General features: G+C 45.0%; 1 protein-coding gene across 7 annotated transcripts in view; it reads right to left on the bottom strand.

Moving 5' to 3' along the window:
- Window positions 1-272: 272 nt before the first annotated feature.
- The window catches only part of LOC126520591 (carboxypeptidase D-like), a 175100-nt gene continuing 155126 nt past the window's right edge, over window positions 273-20246 (bottom strand). For 5 of the 7 annotated variants that reach the window (XM_055065616.2, XM_055065615.2, XM_055065617.2 and 2 more), the window contains exons 7-11: window positions 19973-20125; window positions 18943-19085; window positions 13376-13540; window positions 4441-4479; window positions 273-1688 (exon numbers count right to left, since the gene is read on the bottom strand). In XM_055065616.2, coding sequence (XP_054921591.1) covers window positions 1548-1688; window positions 4441-4479; window positions 13376-13540; window positions 18943-19085; window positions 19973-20125 — 641 coding nt within the window. In that variant the 3' untranslated portion in view covers window positions 273-1547. Of the gene's footprint in view, window positions 1689-4440; window positions 4480-9245; window positions 10313-13375; window positions 13541-18942; window positions 19086-19972; window positions 20126-20246 lie in introns of those variants that run through there. The other 2 variants (XM_055065620.2, XM_055065619.2) reach the window with 2 other exon arrangements.

Raw genomic sequence — 20246 nt, forward strand, 5'->3', positions numbered from 1 at the left:
TTTACCACAAAAGTCCAGACAAACCCAGCCAGTGCATGGCACGGAAGGGATTTGAAATATTTATTGGTATTAGCAGTCTCTAGCAATTCATTCATTCATTCATTCATTCAAACGAATGATCGGCCGAGAATCGAGCCTGCCACCTCGTGGTCTGCAGCAGAACGTTATAGCCAGTGAGCCCCGTCGGCGGATATCTCCAGCGAAGTTCAAGGACTCGTGCGGGTTCGCACCCTTCAGCTACAACAGTTCAGTAAGCAGGAAGTAAACATCGCTGGTGAGATTCTTCTCTCTTTATTGTAACAAGGTGATTCACTCTTTATGATAAGAACTCTGACACACACAGCGCGCGATGTGTGGCCTGCAAGCAAACAAAAAAGAATAGATGTTGTGCAAAGATAAAACCGCTGACTGCGTTCTAACCGTTCAAACATAACAGTATGCGACTCGTTCGTCAAGTTCTAGTCAATTTGTCCTCTAGAGGAACGCACATATGATCGAAGAATTGTGTCACGAACTGCGACCCATTGCTGCACGCGAATCCAGCTCAGAGGTTTGCGAACCACTGCCAATGGGCAGGAAAACGAGAAAGGTAAACGCGACTGTTGCACTTATGAGAGCCGGAAACACCGATAGCAGCTTTACGCTTGATTCTCGGTGCCATAGAGTTTCATACAATGACCTGTCGTGAAAGAAATTCGACGTTTAGTCCGTAGGAGCTGCATTACCGTAGGTTTTGTGCGTGGCCTTTGATAATACTTGCTTCAAAGTCAGTGATGGCCTCCTAGTATATATTTCAGTACATAAATTGTGTCCATAAATTTTCTCTGCGCTCATAAATTTTACCTCGGAGCGCAGCCAGTCAACTGTCTTCAAGGCATCGACAGCACACATGAAGAAAAAAGGAAGAGGAAGGAACGTACTAGCCACCGAAGCCATCGTTATTTTTTTTTTTTAATTCTCCTTCAGCGAAACAGATTAGAGTGAGGAATGGTCATTCCTTCAATGAGTTGAACTTTTAGATGAACTACTTTTTGAAATTAAAGACTAAAATGCTGTTACAACCTACCAACGAAGTCAAACGTCATACTTTGTCAAGGAACGGTTTCATGTAAACGAACGACGGCCAGTTTACAAGAAATAATAAAATAGCCACGAACATGTTTTCAACAAACACCCCGGCTACACCAGGTCGGCCTGGCGGACAACGGATTGGAGCTCGCGGCGGCCACTTGGAGATATTTGCACCAAACTCTAACGTTCGTGACACAGGGTCCTCCAGATTGGGTAGCACGCTGGCGACCCTTGCGCGGAAGTCTTACGCAGCTGCGGAAAGGCTGCCGTGTTGTAACCCTGCTTCCGAAAGGCAAGAAATGGGCGGCAGCAGCGGTGATGCGAAGTCAAACACGCCGAGCAACACACTCCGAGCACTGGTGCAGGACGGCACCCCGGCGAGCGCAGAATTCCCGCACTGCTGTCGCCCGTCGAGCGCGGCTCGACACGCAGCCGGGCTTTTCACGGCCGCCGTGTCGCGGTGCACGCGAATTCACTCAGCCGAAGTTCCCAAAGATGTTTCCGAAGCCGGACTTTATGGAGTTCCACATGGAAGGCGCTCTCTGAAGCGACGATGGCGCCAGGAAGAAGCTTAGCCCCGAAGAGTCGGGATGCAGGAAGTCTTCATCCGAGAATATCTGGTGAAAGAAAAACGAGACGAGGGATTATTATTATTATTATTATTATTATTATTATTATTATTATTATTATCATCATCATTATTTGTTTTGAAAACTTGTATACACTTGACACGAAAGGGAAAGCCAGGAGCAGGCTGGCAACTCCCTGCCTACTCTTCAAAAAGAGGTACGTACTGCAAGAAAACGCAGGGAGAAATTGAGGCGTGTCAGAAGCACAACCTTTCTCTCTCTCCATCTCCTACGCTTCTGAGTTTGTCCTGCTTGCAAATCAAAGGAAAGGCAGCTTATTGACCGCAAGTACGCACTGCACAAAGCGGAAACAGACACGCAAACGCAGCCTTCTTGAAGAGAAAGGCGTTGTTACCGAACAGCCGGATTTACATTTCATAGATAGCAAAGCTAGTTACTGTGGCTCATATGAAATTCTGTACCTCAGCACGAGGCCACGGGTTTCAATTTCCAATCGCGGCTGCTTCCATTTTGAAGGGACTGCAATGTAAAAGTTCTAATCTATAGGCCTACTGACATTTAGGCCCACGGTATCGCACCCCCTTCCTGTGACCCAAGTTGAACTAGAATCCTTCACTGTGACGTCCTCGTTGTCAAGGTGTAGCTTCGGTACGTAAATCTACCAACGAAATGTTCCCATCGAGGAAATAAACGCCGCAAGCCTGCTCGCCCTCTCGGTCAACGGAACTTGCCAGTACCCTCTGACTAAATCGAGCGTAGAGATTAAATTAGCAGTGCTCACATTCTCAAGCCTTTCCTCGATGTGCGGTATTGGATAAGTCTAGTCCTTCGTGATTAAATTGAGCGTGCGATAGTTGATACATGGTCGCGGCTCCTTTCCTGGGACCTCAACTAAGATAAGAGGCGAGGTATAATCACTCTTTCCTGGCTCGATTACACCTAGCTCTAACATCTTGTTTATTTCAGCGACCATGACTTGACGCTGACGAGGTGACAACAGTTTTCGTGACAAACTTCCACGTGATTTAGCGGAGCCGGTTCAACCCCGCAAGAACAATTACGTACATGCCAGCAACCGATCATAGGCGGATCAATGTAGCAGCGGACAGCGAGTGCAGACTTTTCTAGCAAATGTTACAATCACACTGCCGATAAGTTGCGAGCGAAATAGAGAATCACTGGGCATACATCAAGCTGGGGTGATTCTGGGCAATGGCTTCTACAAGAGCGCGAGCTGTGCCCATGTATACACGAGAGTTCCCTACGGCTACGGAAAAATGCCGGCCCGGACTTTCTCACGGACGGTTCACGCCAATGGCCTTTACAATACATATATTCTTAGAAAGAACCTCACGCGCACGTCGCTACAAGAATTTCCAGCTTGTACCTGCGCTGTTCTACTCACTGAGCGGGTCGCTCCGACGGCATTCGAAGAAGTTCCTTAAGTTTAATGGGGATTTGGGAGAATCTGAACGTACGACCACTATCTGATTGATTGATTGATTGATTGATTGATTGATTGATTGATTGATTGATTGATTGATTGATTGATTGATTGATTGATTGATTGATTGATTGATTGATTGATTCGTGGTATTTAACGTCCCACGCCAACAAAAAGGTCACGAGAGATGCCGCATTTAGGGGGAGGCTCCAGATTAATTTTGACCGCCCGCAGGTTTCCTTAACGTATACGTAAGTACACAAGATACACTTTTTCTCCATTTCACCATCATCGAAATGTGGCAGTCGTAGCCGGGAGACGAATCTTCGACCTAGTGAGCTGAACGCCGCATGTACTGAGCCACCCGGGTCACCAATATTTGCAATCGACCTCAATAGTTGCAGGCTTGTGACCTGCAGCTAATCGAGATTTTCTAAATCATTGTTGCCGCAATATGCGCAAGAAATTGCACGCGCGTGTACACTAAACCGGACGTACTGGGCGTCTTTTTGTATTTGAACACACATAGAAACACGTTCGCTAGAGGTGATAACCGCTTAACCTTTGAGAGTTCATGGATTCGCGTGTATACATTACAGTCACAAAGTTATAGCTGTCGGCATATAGTTACACAAGCTAAACCACATGCTCATGCTAAGTGACTATGCACGGGCGATTCAGTACACACGGCTGTTTTACTGGGCACCAGTAGGAATTCGCTCTCGTACCACTTTTCCAAACGAAATATAGCACAATGACCTTCCTCCTTATCACAAATGTACATTTGCCTCTGCCAAAGACGCGTCAGGTTCAACAATGTGCACGTTAAGCGAAACGCTCGATTCAGACATTAAGACGTTAAGGTCCTGTACGCTGTCCTGTAATGCAACAACACACGTGCAAACTCATTTTTCTTGCCTCTCTGCTGCAGATGGTACTTTTCGATATGGAAATAACGGTAAAAACAAAACTAGGTTTTCTAAATATCTAACTATATACATCGTAATATTACATCCATCTCTTGCCATTCGCCAACATCTGCAACAAATATCTTGTGAGCATGAATTTGTGTTGGCAAGTTGATGCTTTACGCATCCACACATAAGCCTTTTCTTGAACAGGCACCCATCTAAACTCAGCGAGAAACATTTCATGTTTTTAATCATTACTTTTGTGTAAAATTTGTATACATACATAAAGCGAGTGCTTGCTCTCATAAATTAACTTATGGGATGACTGAGCTAACAATCACGTTGTCACAGTGTTTTTATACGCGCCTTTGCTGTGGCTAATGAGTGTCTATCGTGCAATATATGCTTTAGTTTTAATACTTACAGATCGTGAAATGCGGTACTTATTCTTCCAAGCAGAATCCTAAAGAGAGAAGAATGAAAGTAAAAGGAAGTGTTCGTCTATTTGACTCGGAATTCAACAGCCAAAGTTTGTTCTTAGAGGACTCACAGCGCTGAACCTGTGCAAGGCAGTCTATTTTCAGGCAGCATTTTTTCCTTACAAAAGATCGATAACTCCAAACAACGCGCACTAAATGCTAAAAAAAAGTTGATAGCTACGTACTAGAAGCTTGCAGCGCGAGCACGACATAAGGTCGGAATTAGAATAACTTTCTAGAACTTGTGCTCGGGACTTGTATACGTGCTTGGAAGTTAAGCCACCGTTTTACACCCCTCTAATCAACATATGAACCCTTGAAGCATTTTTTAAGTGGTGGAAGACATATTAGTCTTGATACATCTCGATCACATTTGTGATCAAATTGTCTCAATGCCACTACGTAATTTGTGACTGTTCACTTTTGTCAGGGCTCGTTCAGTATGTACCGATGTCCCCTTATAAGGAAGATGCCAAAATGGCTTATATATATATATATATATATATATATATATATATATATAGTGTGTGTGTGTGTGTGTGTGTGTGTGTGTGTGTGTGTGTGTGTGTGTGTGTGTGTGTGTGTGTGTGTGTGTTAGTAGGCAAAGAGGAATTCTTCAGGCTCTACCTTTCAAACGTAAAGCACTTGAGTGGTGCTACAAGGTAAACAGAACAAGTATTTAATTTCAAGAGTTTCGATCGGTGGACCGATCTTCATCAGGGTTTACAAAAAAATGGCAGTTCGGCCCTGGTAGGGAAGACACCAGACCGGGTGCCAGATAAGAGCTCTTGCAATCTGGTTTCCAACACACCCGTGCACGCGAGCAGAGAGAATCTTTTTTCATCCATAAATTTGGAACGTACGCTAAAGGAATTAATGAGAGTCCGGGGCGGCTGACGTGCCTCCGGGATATGCCGTGAGAGTGCATGGGAAACGCGAATACATGTTCTGTACTCTAAAATTGAGACGCCGGCTATTCACTGCTTGCTCGTTCCTCCGCATGCGCCTCAAGGGGGCGAGCGGAAAACCAATAAATTCAGTTTCCTGCACCCTGCCGCTCAAGTGGTCATTCTGAATGACCTATTTCCCCTTCTTGGAATACACACGAGCTGACTTGATGTCAGTTGTCGGTTAAACGTTCAAAAACTGGACCACAAGAAGGCTATTTAACTCGGCTCCCTAAATCTAAGCCCAGGGGCGCACTTGCTTTGCGAATCCCACGCTATATTTTTTTCGCACCGTAGCTGGACCACAGAGTTGCCGGAACGGGCCGTGCCTTGTATATGTGTACTGTGACACTGTGTTTCTTTCCACAAGTTGCCGCTCTTCTGCCTTCCTTCTGGGCCCCTTCTCTATTGTGCCCCCCGCCGCCCGATTCAACTTGCCCTCTCTCCCGCTGCAACGGCAGCACGCGCACTGGTGCTGCGCAGCGACCGTTTTTCCCCTCCTTGCCTCGGGTGAACGGGAACCTAGCTGCCGCTACTTCCCGCACCCTTCACTCTCCGTCTTACGTCTCCCTCCTCCTGTGTGCTCTTTTCTTTTTCTTTTCTTTCTTTCGTTTCTTTTTTCCCCACTGACCTCCTTGCTCTACATACATGGGACTCCGCCTTCCTCTTGCCCTGCATAGCTGCCAAAGGCAGCTGTAAATCAGCCAAAGCGCCGAAAATCAATCACTGTCACAACTGTCCCTCTCGGTTTGATGTATCTGAGAACGACCGGGCACCCGGTCTGGTGTCTTCCCCACCAGGGCCGAACTGCCATTTTTTGTAAACCGTGATGAAGATCGGTCCACCGATCGAAACTGTTGAAATTAAATACTTGTTCTGTTTACCTTGTAGCACCACTCAAGTGCTGTATATATATATATATATATATATATATATATATATATATATATATATATATATATATATATATATATATAACATTTTGGTCAGTGTCCGGACCTCTTTCTCTTAAGTATGCTTCATTCCGATTAGACTGGCTTCCGTCATACTCTCGACTTAATACTGATGCCTCATACGGAAAAAAGCAATCGGAGATCTACTGCTGCAATAAAGCATGTTTACAGATTAAATATAATTTGTAATTTCAAGTCAAAATCACTTGCCAACGCAGCTATGTAATGTTTTTTTCTTAGTCGTGAAACTGTAGATAGATGTTTCTTGTACACGAATGCCGAGTATACAGAATTCGATATCTTCTTAGCTTTTTGTCAGTGGTAATTGTTTTTGTGGGTGAGCCTGCAATTGCGCCACGATGACAGGTAGCATTTGGGTAGTTTCCATGGAAGTGAGGTTGTTTTTGAATGCGCTGAAACCACGTACCACATTCAGTTACAGTTTTCCATACGTCATGAAAATATTCATACACGTGACATTGCCATGAATTGAATCCTCACATCTCTGGAAAGTGGCACCCATAGTCAGGAACATTCAAGGACGAAAGAGAGCTTCTCCCACAAAATCGTGCTGCCATCTACTCAGTCCCTCTCTCTCCTTGCGCTCTTGAAAACTAGTTCCATTACAAACAGCACAAGTAGGACACACTAGTTGTTCAGCAGCAATAAACAAAGGGTACGCGTGGTGAATATGGTAGCTCACAGCAGCAACACATACACACAGCAATACATAGACCTTGAAAAGACATTACGAGTGAGAATATTCTGCGCTCTTTTTCTAAGCCCGTTCTCATTAAAGGGACACTAAAGGCAAATATTAAGTCAAGCTAAAGTGATAGGTTAGTGCTCAAGAATCCCTAAGGCGTCAATATTATTCAGTAATCGAGAAATCGAGTTAAATGCAGGACTTGATTAGAAACTCCCTCGGGACATTCAAGCACTTACCCGATGACGAAAGCATTCCTCAGATAAATTCTGTCACTAGTACTCAACCACTGGTTGGAAAGAACATCCTTGTATTGTACTGTAAGACGAAATAAAATGCTACATGTACAGCTCTATTTCGTTTTTAGAAAAAAAAGTACTTATTGAAATTATCCTTAACTGAGACGCGGGCGGTCTAAAGGATTCGTTTTTCCTCGACTCCGCGCCGTCCACGCTATGGCGTTTCAGTAGTTTCGTTATCGCGTAGTGCTGCACTGGTTTTGCTGTCTTGCGAAACTCGCACAAATTGCCAGTAGCAGAGAATTCAACTTCCATGTGATGCCGTGGGATGCCCGAACGATCTACGCTACTTACCAAAAAGCAGCTGCAGTGGCATGTGCAGCGGCGAATCCACCGCCATCTCTCGGGCGCCGTTTTACTCACCGACGGCAGCAAAGGATGGTGATGGCGTATGCAACGTTACCACTCCCCCAGTTGGCTGGCGGGAAATTTGAATTACGAAAAAGGTTTTCGGACCCTTCAGATGCAATTTTCTCGTACGTGAATTCTTTTATTGCCACGAAACAAGCGTTGCGAGGTTTCTGGAATAATATTTAAATAGTCCACGTCGACTTAGTATTTTTCTTTAGTGTCCCTTTCAACAACCCTCGAGAACGTGGACAGCTTAGCGCCAGAGCTGAAAAAAACAGGCCACTTATTCATGCGCACATATATATATGATTTGCCTCTCATAAGCTAAACCGCATTCCTCTTCGGAAAACAGGGTAAGGAAGTTTACGACATCACGATAGATAACCAGACAATGATATTAGTTGACGCATGTGTTGAAGCAGGCTCACATTAAGGCGCATTTGCCGCTGCATTCTTGACTTGACACCAAGTATAGGTTTGAACAGAGTCACACGAGTTGTTGCAATTCTTGCAACATTGGAAGTCACCCTATCGGGGCCATTCCCAACAGGGTTGACAGCGATAGACTATTAACTGTACATGCAGTACTCACAGGTATGTATCATCGAACTCGGATGTCCGTCTTTTTAAGCGCGTGTCGCAAGTTTAGAACAGTATGAACATAGCGGTTACAGAAGACAAAACGTGAGACCGAAGTGATTCCCACCTTCACCGTCAGACACCAGAGGGCTCCCTTTCGTGGTCAGTAGATGTCCAGTGAAACTCCGACCCAGAAACGTTTGGTGCTATCTGCTGTTGGCGATGTTCCGTGAAGCGCCGGAGCGTGTTAGTTATGGAGTATCTAGCTTCGGCACCTGGCCAGCGTGTGCATTGCCCAAAGCATAGACGACAAGAGCACTTACAAGAGTCTCTTTTATGCTTCTCGTATTCAAAAACTTGTTTGCGGTAACCTTTGCATGCGTAGCTGCGCGTATATTAAGATAACTCTTATGACATTCGGAAACAACTGATGTTAGCAATAAACACTGCTAAATCAATGTGTGAGCAGCTAAAAGACTGCCTTGTGTAGCTAATTTCTTGCCCTGAACAGCGAGGATTGCTACTAATATTTTCTCCTGCTAGAATCGTCACAGAAGTCCTCGGAGGAGAAACGCAGCAGTGTAGAAATTCTACAAGATTTCTTCTGAGTGACCAACTGTAAGCTATAGATAATAAAACGAATGCAACAGGCATATCTCCCAAACTGCAAGCATTGAAGCGGTGTGGTAAGTATTGAAACCAAATCAGGGAAAGCCTGCTACCATCTCTCGTCTGTATCGTTGAACAGCACGACGCAACAAGAACAGTAAAGATTGAATTGTTAGTTCTGTGAACGTTACTGCCTCATTACTCAAATAATGCTTGTGCTCTTGTTCAGTGCTCTTGCCGTCCTCTTGGAATTTGTTGATGTCTTTAAATGAATATAGTGTAAAACAAGAAATGAATCAGAGGAGATGGGCGTTTCAAGTTTATTAGTGAGATGAAAAGAGAGCAGAGACAAAAAGGGTGCTGTGAACCCCGCCACCAAGTTAGCGAGAAAAACAAGAGATTAAGAAAAAGGCACTGTGCTGATAACATGCTGTATCTCACACGTGAATGATAGCAGGAATGATTGGTAATAAAGAAGACATAGAAATTGTAGGAGCGATAAAAAGAGCCTTGAAAAGTTCCATAATGCTCTCGTGCGCGTTGGCCGACCTCTCCAACAAAACTCGGGAGACCTTAATAACAAAAGGTGCACTGTGTTCAGGAATGCTACATAAGAAAATGAGTACACATAGCTAACAATGATGATGGCTATGATGATGAAAATTGTGATGAGCCAATGACTATGAGGTTGCCTCTTGAAATTATGGATTATCGTGCGTCTGGAAGCACTCTCACAGTACAGGTCGCAAGTCTCTGTTCTGTCCTGCCATTTGATCCTCCTAACGGCACATATTTTGGCAAGTCTATCATCTTTAACGTCAACTGGCCGATGAACGTGAAGCTACACGTCCCATGACCTTTTTTAAATGATTTAATACTGACAATCTTTTTTTTAATGTTCGGTGAAAGTGAGTGGCTTAAATGCGTGGCCTTCATAGCAACTTCCATCTAGCAAAGTTACTGTTTCGCTTAAGTGAGGCAGCATGTAAGGTTTGCCTATGCTAAACATTCAACTTGCATATGAAGCATACTGACCATTGCATATTGCACTTTTAGAAAATGTTCAGTTCATTGCGGGTGGCAGAAAAAAGTAACATAAAAGAGAGGCTGCGATGTACGTGCTTACAGCTTGAAATACTGGCACAATTGAAACGCAGTTGTGCCAATAATGGCACAATTCAGGCGCGCTTCATGGTGACATACAGCGAAAAGATAATAAAGCAGTTCGGTCAGTGGCGTAGTGGTTGCCCAAACTCGAATGGGTTGTTATTAGCCAGCGGTAGCGATTTGAAGCCGTTAAAGTAGAAGCGAGCGGGCAAAGACTGGGGCAGAATTTGTCTTACGGCTTCTAACTTATTCTCTTGAGGTGCCACCTGTGGTTGAGTAGGAAACAAAAACAGAGAAACAAAGGGAAAAGAACTTTAAGGAAAACACACAGAGAGTGCACAGTGAAAGTAAAAAAAAAACAATTACAAAGTGAATATTCCGTAGTGAAAAGAAACTGAAGATGAAATGCATGAAAGCTGAGTGTTGTGCTTTCACTTCTTTGCAGAACGAACATCTGCCTTTTCTTTTTAGATTTCAGCACATAAATAGGAGTGCGCTGATAATAGTAATTGTTCACTATCATCACTGCTGTTTTGTAGTGTATGGGCCCTATAACGCAAAACTATTCCAATATGTCTTCATTCCAATCTCCTGACGTCATATTTGCGTAACCGCCGACGCAAGCATCGGGCGGTAACCTGCTGGGTTGTCTAAACAGACCAATCAAACGCTCTCCTCGTTTATAGGAGGTCACTTTTGTTTGCTTTAAAAACGAATAACATTGCCTACACTGAGCGGCTTGTCTTATCTAATTGGCTGATAAGAGGCGAGGAGCACGCTCAAGTGGAGGGGGATTCGATGGGGCTGAGCCGGTGCACTGAAAATTGTTAACCGCATGAAGAGAGTGGCGCCGGCATCTGTGATTGGTGCGTTTTCCCTTACTTCGCTTGCGGTGGCTGGTCGAAAATCGCGGCGGCATGCAACGGAAGCTTAAGAATGACGCTAAAACGGATCCTCAGCTAAGAGTAGTTGCCATAACGCGATCGAAAACGTGCCGAAAATTCTCGAAAACGTTACACGGCCGCGCAAAAAGTTTTATTGTACACAAATAAACCCATGCTCTCCGGCAGGTGCGAGTAACAAGAGCCTGAGCGATCGGCGGCAGCCATCTTTTATTCCTTTCGGAACGGGGCAGCCTGCGGCTATTCAGAGAAAAATTCAGTTTTGTTCGGCATATTAATGCTTCTTTAACGCGTACACGTCAGTTTGGCGCGGTGAGTTTTCGCGTTCTTGCGACGTCGCGTGACAGGCAGGTGAAGTGGGTGCAGCCCGAAAACTTTTGACCAATAGCCGAGTGTTAATGGAGAAAAGGCGTCGACTCTGAAATAACCTTTTTTTTTTTCAGTCCGATCATGCATAATCATAGTGTGCACGTCTTTATCAGATGGGGAGCTATCGCGGTTTGCGTGACGTCGTGTGAGTGACAGGCGAAGTGCAAGTGGCCCAAAAAAGTTTTTGACCAATCGCGGAGGGCTGACTGCAGAATTGGAATAGAAAAGTTTGAAATAGCTGTACGTTATAGCGCCCTATGTCTTAAAATTCACTCTCACACTATAAAACGAAGCATGGCTTTGTGGCTTTTATGAACTGATGCTAACTGGGTAAGCTACACCAAGGCACTTTTAAAGTGGCAGCTTTGGTGATTAAGAAAAAGTTTCTTTTTTTTGAAAGTTTAACAGGTATTTCCACTTGGTTATATAACATGTAGCTTAAGGGATCGCAACACTCTGCTTGCAAGCATGATAGTCTATGTTACATAGGAAGGAGTACAAGACTATGATGGAGGAAAGACAGCAACACGTATCCGTATCATGCAGTTAATTTGTTCGTTGAAACAATGATCAATACGTTTACGGAGTTTCTGATGTTTTCTGATCCGTTAAATCTAAATCAATCCATTTTGCTATGCCCTGAAATTTTTACACGTGCTGCATCAGGACAGCTTTCCCATTACAGTGACATATCTTAATGCTACCCATTAAACTCACTGAGTTTTTTTTTTTTCTTATCCCAGGTGAAATCATGTATCCCCATTTTAATTAGGTACATGACCAAGAGGATTAATACAGACGTGAACTGTCCTCCTATTTGTACACGCGCAAATTGGCAGTCATTGGCATGCGCTCAGGTACACAAACTAAACAGACGTTCCAGACTATAACTATGTTTCTAAGAAATACCATGCATTGATTATGACCCTGAGAATGTGGACTGAAGCCGCACAAGACACGTCTAAAAACACAAAAATAAAATTATTAAATGACGAAATACGTTTGTCCTACACAAACGCACCTTCCCATAAATTCTGGTCACTCAGGCTGCGTCTGTGATGCAGCAAGCATTATATTCAAGTAGCCACACTGAATTTGCTGTACACAATATACACAATAAGGGAGCACAGTGTTCACTTTGAACATGCAAACAAGCTTTCATCCATGAGCTGAACTAGGTATATTGGTATCTAACATGTGAGCAGTGCATTAGCTCCATGAAAGCCTAAAATATGGCGCCAGCTCGCTACTGCAAACCAAGCTAAATTACGAATCGTACTGCACGGGTTGCGCGACAAATATGATTCTGTTACCTACTTTGCGAATACTGCCTGGCATGAGCCCATGGTACTTGTTATTCATGCTCAATGGGTGTGGCATTGCACATATACATCTTCGCGGCCGTGAGCTATGGAGTAATCTTTTTTTTTTTTTTATCCATTATCTTCTAGACGCCTCTCCTTATTTATGCGGCGCTCCACATATGTATTCCACCCCGCTTAATTTCTTTCTTCAATGCTCGCTTTGACATACGTCCAGTCATGTGATTCCCGCAGCTTCATAGCTTCTGACACAGCCCGGAGCACCGCAATGGCCGATCTTCGGCTGAACTATCTTCGGTCGATCTTCGGCCGATCTTCGGCTGAACTAAGTAAAGCAATAAAACCGGCCAATATAGAGCACTGGGCAATACGGCATCGTGCCTTAATGTCTACCGATGAGACAAGAGCATGCAAAAACAAGCATTGAAATTGCGAACAGCCGCCCTTCCATGAAACACACTGGGCCACCGCGGGCGCCCGATCTCACTTCCATGACAAAAACGTCTGCGTGATATTGCCAGCGGGAACCGGGCGCGTCGTCATCACGACGCCCATGGTTCCGATACCCGCCAGCTTCCCTGACGTCACCGGCCTCCATGCGGCCCGCGACAGTTGCCGCGCGCGGCTGTGCCGTTCCGGTGACGTCACTGGTGGAAGCAGTGGAACGAGGAAGCGAGCTGGTGGTAGTTGTGTTAGTGGAAGGAGAGGAGGTTCCGTTGCCCGGAGCAGGCGTTACCGTAGGCTGCGGCACTGCACTCTGTGCCGAGTCCGGTTCGGGCTGCAGCTGTTCGGGCTCATCGGTCTCCTCGTGTAAAGACTTGAGCGTCACGTTCAGAATGGAGATCTGCTGCTCGAGCACGATGAAATCCTGCTTGGCCGTGTGGAATCCCGGCGCGGAGACCTGCGCAGAGAACACAAAACAATTTCAAGGTTTAGCGCTTTCCGCCGTACGTTTTCCGTTGCACTAATCGCAGACTAACAAACAAACAAAAGAAAAGTCGGAGATGTCGACGAGGTGCATGCCTATCTGTAGAACAAGGGAATAGGAAGATGGGGGAAAATCATGCTGTTTACACAAGCTAACGTTAGCTTGAAAGCTCACTGTCGCCTGTTGACTTTTGCAGCTGGAATAATACAGATTACTTCTTGCAAGAAGGACATATGTGGCTACAATCCAAACAGAATGCCTGCGTTGAAGAATATTAAATGCCTCACCATAGCTTTAAATGATGTTGCCGGCCTTCACTGGAGCGAGAAATCGCGCTTTCTTGTCCTTACACATAGTGTCATTGATTCTTAAAAACCGCAACTGCTGTTCCGAAAGGAAAGATACCGCGAGGTATTATACTGTAGTTTTGCGTGTATAAATCGCACAAAAATTTCAATAAATTTGTTAGTAATGGGGGGAGAGCGAATGATATGCAAATTTCGCTATGAAAGGTGGCTTCACGGCATCCCATTGCGCGCTGCCGTGAAGCCACTTTTCAAGGCAAGGTTCTCCGCTATTTAAACTTTCGTTATCTCCAAGGGAACCCCACCTCTTCCCCACGTTTGCGTGTTCACGCTCCCTTCTCCCCTCTTTCATTCTCCTCCGCTTAACGAGTCGCCCCTTTGCGTTTAGTAGTTAGCGAATAGCGCACGCGGCAAGCTCGTCGGTCTCCCGTTCCCCCGGCGCTGCCCGAGTCTGCGCGAAGTGCCAGCGGTGAGCCAAATCACCGTTGGGATTTTCGGCTCGGTCGCGTTTGCTCTGTCGCCGTTGCGATGCGAGGGCTTCTCCGTCCGCGCTGTCATCCGCTGTCGTGCAAGTGCTAGCTGCGAAGTGGTCAGATTGACCTCAGATATCATATCACTGATTCGTCAGCGATAACATCCGGCGTGTGAATCTAGTTTTGTCAGCATCGCCGAAGAAGGGGGAAACAGGGTCGCTGGCTGAAGATACGACGTAGACGTGCATCCGCGAATAGAGACTGTTTTTGCGAAGATTTGAGCATTGTTGTATGCAGTTACTTCCGCGGATTATACGCGGGGACGTAGGCGCCGACTACGAAGGGGGGGGGCTGCGCCCCTCCGCCCAGGGCGATTCCGAAGCGCCCCCCCCCCCGCCTCTCCACTACGCACACACACCTAAAGTGCCATTACCAGAGCTTTGTCACCCACGTCATTTGAAGTTCCGTCTAGCTTGCCTCGACCTTTGCACTTGATACTTTACTGCGGCTAATTAATAGCTTATTGCATCACTATTGGCGCGGACGTGCACGGCTTTTAATTCATACTTTCGCTTTATTTCTGCAACTCCTGGCAGTAGGAGGACACGCGCATTAGAGGCACTAGCAGCGGCTGCCTCATCCGTATTTCCTCACTTCAACATTGTTTTATATTTCCATTGTAAAGACCATGCACACATGCAATATATTTAAGTACACACGCACGACAAAGTTTATTATATTTTTGAAAGAGATATAGGTAGGCAATTAAAGATTACTTCTAAAGGTATGGATAGCCTATGCCTAGAGAATGGATATGTTGTTGTATGTTTACCACGCTTCACATTGATTTGCGTGCTTTTTATTTTTTTAGCATGAAAAATAAACCCATACACTTCAGTGACCCCTTCGGCAGAGTCTTTTATCAATGGCGTGTGAAATACACGTGAATGCTGTGTGTCTCAGTATTGGTTTTCTTTCCAGTAAGCAATCCTAACCACTCAAGAAAAAAAAGCATTCCTAAAATTTAGAACATTTACTACGGATGGAAACATCTTCAGTTGCATGTAAACGTCATAAATATATAAAGGGTGTCCCAATTAACTACCATGCACGAAGATTTAAAAAAAGGAGCAATGCGTTACTCGAAAAAAACCTAATGCATATTGTTTACAGTACAGTACAGTAGCTGCCAATGATTTTTGTTACTGTGATTTATTTAGGCAATTATAATTAATTATCTAACTCGAGACGTACTATCCTAATTATCTAAGTGTCAATGAGGTATTGGAAGGTAAAGCCAAGGGACGTCTAACTGCGGTATCTTCAGCGACGTACTAATTGCTTACTAATTTTTTTTTTTTCGACTGATAAATAAACCCCGCGAAATGTGGAGAATACCACGTGACTGCGCTCCTACACGGATCATAAAGGAGCGCCCTCAAACAGGCTCCATCTGAGTTAGTCAGAACGAAATAACGGAATTAAAGAAAAACATCGTGATCGGGCTATTGCCTTATCTGCCGCTGCCCGGCTGGGGAAAGAAGCTGTCCTATCTGTTGCCTTGGCGTAGATAAAATGCACGGATGTTTTTTTATTATTTTTTTAGAAAGACCTCACAGGCCTACGAAGAGGAATAGGTTGGGGGGGGGGGGGGGGGGGGATATGGCAGAGTTTATCACAAGATACAATCGGTAAAAAGATGTCGATGCATAAAGGAATTCTAATATTGGCACGAAACGATGAAATTTGCATACTTACAGAAAGATGTCAGAAAGAAAGAAAAAGAAGAATAAGGAATGAACAGATAAGAATTGCATAAAAACAGCAAGAATAGCAAGAAGTATTACATAAAAGCAGCAAGATACATTGCGTTTAGACGTTTTACACTGCGTAACGTTAAACAACAAACAGAAAACGAACCCATGGCATAACGCTTGACAATGCATTGAAAACGTAAACGTAGTGGGATTGATAAATACCCGTGTATTAACTCAACCCTACGCCCAGTGTGGAGAAAAATGTTTGACCAAATTACTGCAAAAGGCATCATGATTTCTGAGCGAAGCAGTGCTATCCGGAAAGCTGTTCCGGAGAGGATATCGCGCGGCAGTGGTGAAAAGTTAAATGCTCGTGTCCCTCCATATACACGGACATAGCTGAAATTATTGTGTAATCTGCGCGATGTGAAGACGTGGCGTTTCAAGCATGGTAGGGAAGATCCTCAGAGTGAACTAAAGCTATCACCACAAAAGCGAATTGACAACGTCAGTGCGAAGGTTTCAAGATGCGTTTCGTTTCGTCCCAGCCGCCATGGCTTTCTCTACTGAGCAGAAGGTAAACGTGATCCTTGCCGCGGGATCTGCAAATGGCCACAAGAGGAAGGACGCAAATATATATATATATATATATATATATATATATATATATGGAAGTGTAGCGGTAGACCAAACGCATCGACTATCATCGGAAACTATGAAAACCTGAGACAAACCGGCAGCTTCAAGAAACGGCGGCTGAGGACTCCATCTTTGAGTCCTAGACTACGCACGGATGTTCTAGAATTTACGGGCTCAAACCCTCTTGCTAGCGTGCGGGACGTAGCCGCTCAGGTACCAATTTCCGAGTCATCAGTTTGGAGGATTCTAAATGACAGCCTTTCACCCGTACCACCTTAACCTGCACCAATGCTTGGAAGATAGGGACCTGCAGGATCGTCTATATTTCTCAAACTTGGTCCTCACAAAAGACTTTTAAGCAACATCATGTGCACAAATGAAGCCAATTTTCGCAGAAACGCCTAGGCAAATTTGCATAATGCACAGCATTGGAGGTACTCCAATCTACACTGGGTAAAACGAAATCGGCACCAGCACCAGTGGTCGCTCAGTGTGTGGTTCGGAATTCACGCCGGTGCTATAATCGGTGGGAGCGCACTCACGTAGTATTTTGCGTACGTCGTGAGGTTTCTTTGCCAGTCGGAAAAAAAAATGTACACATTTGCCCCGGAAAGGCGGTGGTCCCGGCTTCGAGTCCCGGACCAGGACGAATTTTTCTTCAACTGCGAGGCTTTTCTTTCGAGGAACTCGTATGGGTTTCCTTTGTAGCAATTGCTACGAACGGTTGGATGTCTGATTTTCCCTTTATTAATTATTTCTCTCCATCTTGCGGGTTTCCGCAGAACTACTACGTCAAACTCTTGCCTTTGCTTCGAGTTGTTGACAAATTCCACTTCGCTGTGCCATCTGCTAGCCGCCTGGTGAGCTCAGATAGTAGAGCGGCTGCCCCGGAAAGGCGGTAGTCCCGGGTTCGAGTCCCGGACCAGGACGAATTTTTCTTCAACTGTGAGGCTTTTCTTTCGAGGAAACCGTATGGGTTTCCTTTGTAGCAATTGCTACGAACGGGTGGATGCCTGATTTTCCCTTTATTATTTAGTACGTCGCTGAAAAAACCGCAATTAGATAACATTTGAGGGTGCCTACAAATGCCTCATTGACATTTTGAAAATTACGGCAGTACCTCTCGAGTTAGATAATTAATTGCAATTACCGAATTAAACCTGAATAACGAAAGGCTTACTGGCGGCTACTCCACTGTGCTGGAAACAATATGCAATAGGTTTTCTTCGAGTAACGCAACCGTCCTTTTTTTTTAAGCCTTGGTGCATGATAGTTGGGGAACACTCTATAATTCACTCAGTAGCCGGAATGACGCTAAGCCGGATTAACTCGAAATAAGAATCAACGGCAGCCACGAGCAGCAGCGCTTACACTCGGACTCATAGAAAAAGAGAGGCTGCACTTTCGCCGGAAAGGCGAAGCAGTATTAGTGATAGCTAAGTATGCGATAATTACACAAAGATTACACCACGGAGAGGGCTCATGAAGTGAAATTGAATTGTCTCCTACTATGAGGTCTTGTATATAGTCATATAACGCCATCATTCAGCGCTCAATTCTTCCAAGTTACAGGAAGTTCGAAGTGCAAGAATATATATATATATATATATATATATATATATATATATATATATATATATATATATATATATATATAATGAGAAGAAAGTGGGTTAACCGAGGGGCCCGATTTTTATTAGTCATATCATAAGCTGGTCCGGCCCCAGCGCCTCCCCCCCCTCTTTTTTTCGGGCTGTTACAATTGGGGTTGGAATTATACGCGTTGGCTGGTTATACGCGCAAAAATACGGTATGTCACGCAGTAAAATCATTGATGCTAAACAATTGAGGGGTACAGCCATCTAGCCCAAGATATGCCTATTGTAGGCTGGCCATCACTCTGTTGCAACTCTTGAAATCATAAGAGCACTGCAGTGGATACACCAATAAAATACAACAAAGAATACAGCACGAAGCAGATCACACAATAGTTGGAAGTTTATAAAAGAGAATATATCGAGAGGAGAGAAACCCCCTCCACCCTATGTGCGCCATTAAAGGAAAGCGCCGTAAGAGTGTGAGATAAATCCATCCCCGTGGCCATCGCGCGGCAACGCGACCGCACATAATTGCCTCCTGACGAAAACGTTGAGAACCGGAATGTCGTAGAAATACAATTTCTAAAGGATGCGTGTAGTTACCTCAAGCGTGTAACGACCGGGCCGGAGGATCCTCCAGTACTCTCCTCTGGACGTGGTCTTGAAGCCGATAGTGCGATTGGATACACGCAGGAAAGCCTTCACCACTGGGTTACCGCGGTCATCCATTACGATGCCACGTACGCCTGCCAGGTTGTAAAAAATGTTAGTCAATTATAAAGCAAGGGCAAACACCAGCATTTGTACGACCGATTCTTTATGTCGGCATCATGTACGATGCTGCGCGTGTGGCACGAAAGGTAGGTTTAAGCTGCAGTCGTTAGCGAAGTTCTGGCCTAAGCGCACCGGCTAGGCCCACATACTGAACTTTTGCAAAATCTCAATATAATCTTAGTGATGACCAAGTGGTTTTTTTATGATAGCGCCACAGGCGAACTACGATGCTCGTCAAAAGGCATATAGTGCCAACAAGTGTCGTCAGGCCGCGTTACCTGGCCTGTGTAGCAAGGATGGGGCTCAGGAGCATCACCGTGACAAAGGGGTCCCAAAAAGAGTTCCGACGACCAGTCTGAACTTGTCGTCGGGCATTTGAAGCGCAGGTAGATTAAGAACTTTAGACCATTACAACACTTCAGAGGGACATCTATTGCTGCAAAAGCATTAATTGGTCAACAAAAGCACTAATTTTATTTATCGTTTAGCCCTACATCGCTGCACATATGGTATTCCACAGAGAAAGGAACCAAAGGGCAGAAATCAAGCTCATCAGTGCAACGAAGGAAGACAGAGTTCTTGTCACGCTGTTCTCTTTCATATGGGGAAATATAGGGGAGGCTTCTTACGTACATTTTGTATCGTTTTCCGTGGTGTCTTCAGACCAACTGGCCATTTTGTTAAAGCGTTGTTTCTGCTCCTAACTACTACTTTGTCCTGCACAAGCAGGCCCATCCTGCCATCTAGATCCTTGCCAAGTCTTTTGTCGAGCCCGAGTCACAAGGACAAATATTCTTACACCTTGTCTAAATCTTACGACGAATTGTTTTCTAGATGGAAGCAGACACGTCTCGCTCGCCTTTGTGCACTTCTCCAAGGTACGCGAGCAGCGACTGCTTGTTGTCATCCCAGAAGCGGGGCAGCTCGCGGCGGTGCGGGAACTTGCAGCAAGAGATCTCGAACGTCACTTCCATGCAGCCTTCCCAGATGTAGTTGTAGTCCTGCATGCCACCTGAGCAGGAATATCCAGATTGGGACGCATCATCATGCTGCCAGCAACATGCACGCTGAGCGTTTATCTGACAGCAACGAAAATTCTGTTGGCTGCAACATCCGTCACTGCCAACAGCACG

Source organism: Dermacentor andersoni, chromosome 3 (genome assembly GCF_023375885.2).
Source record: "Dermacentor andersoni chromosome 3, qqDerAnde1_hic_scaffold, whole genome shotgun sequence".
NCBI lineage: Eukaryota > Metazoa > Arthropoda > Arachnida > Ixodida > Ixodidae > Dermacentor > Dermacentor andersoni.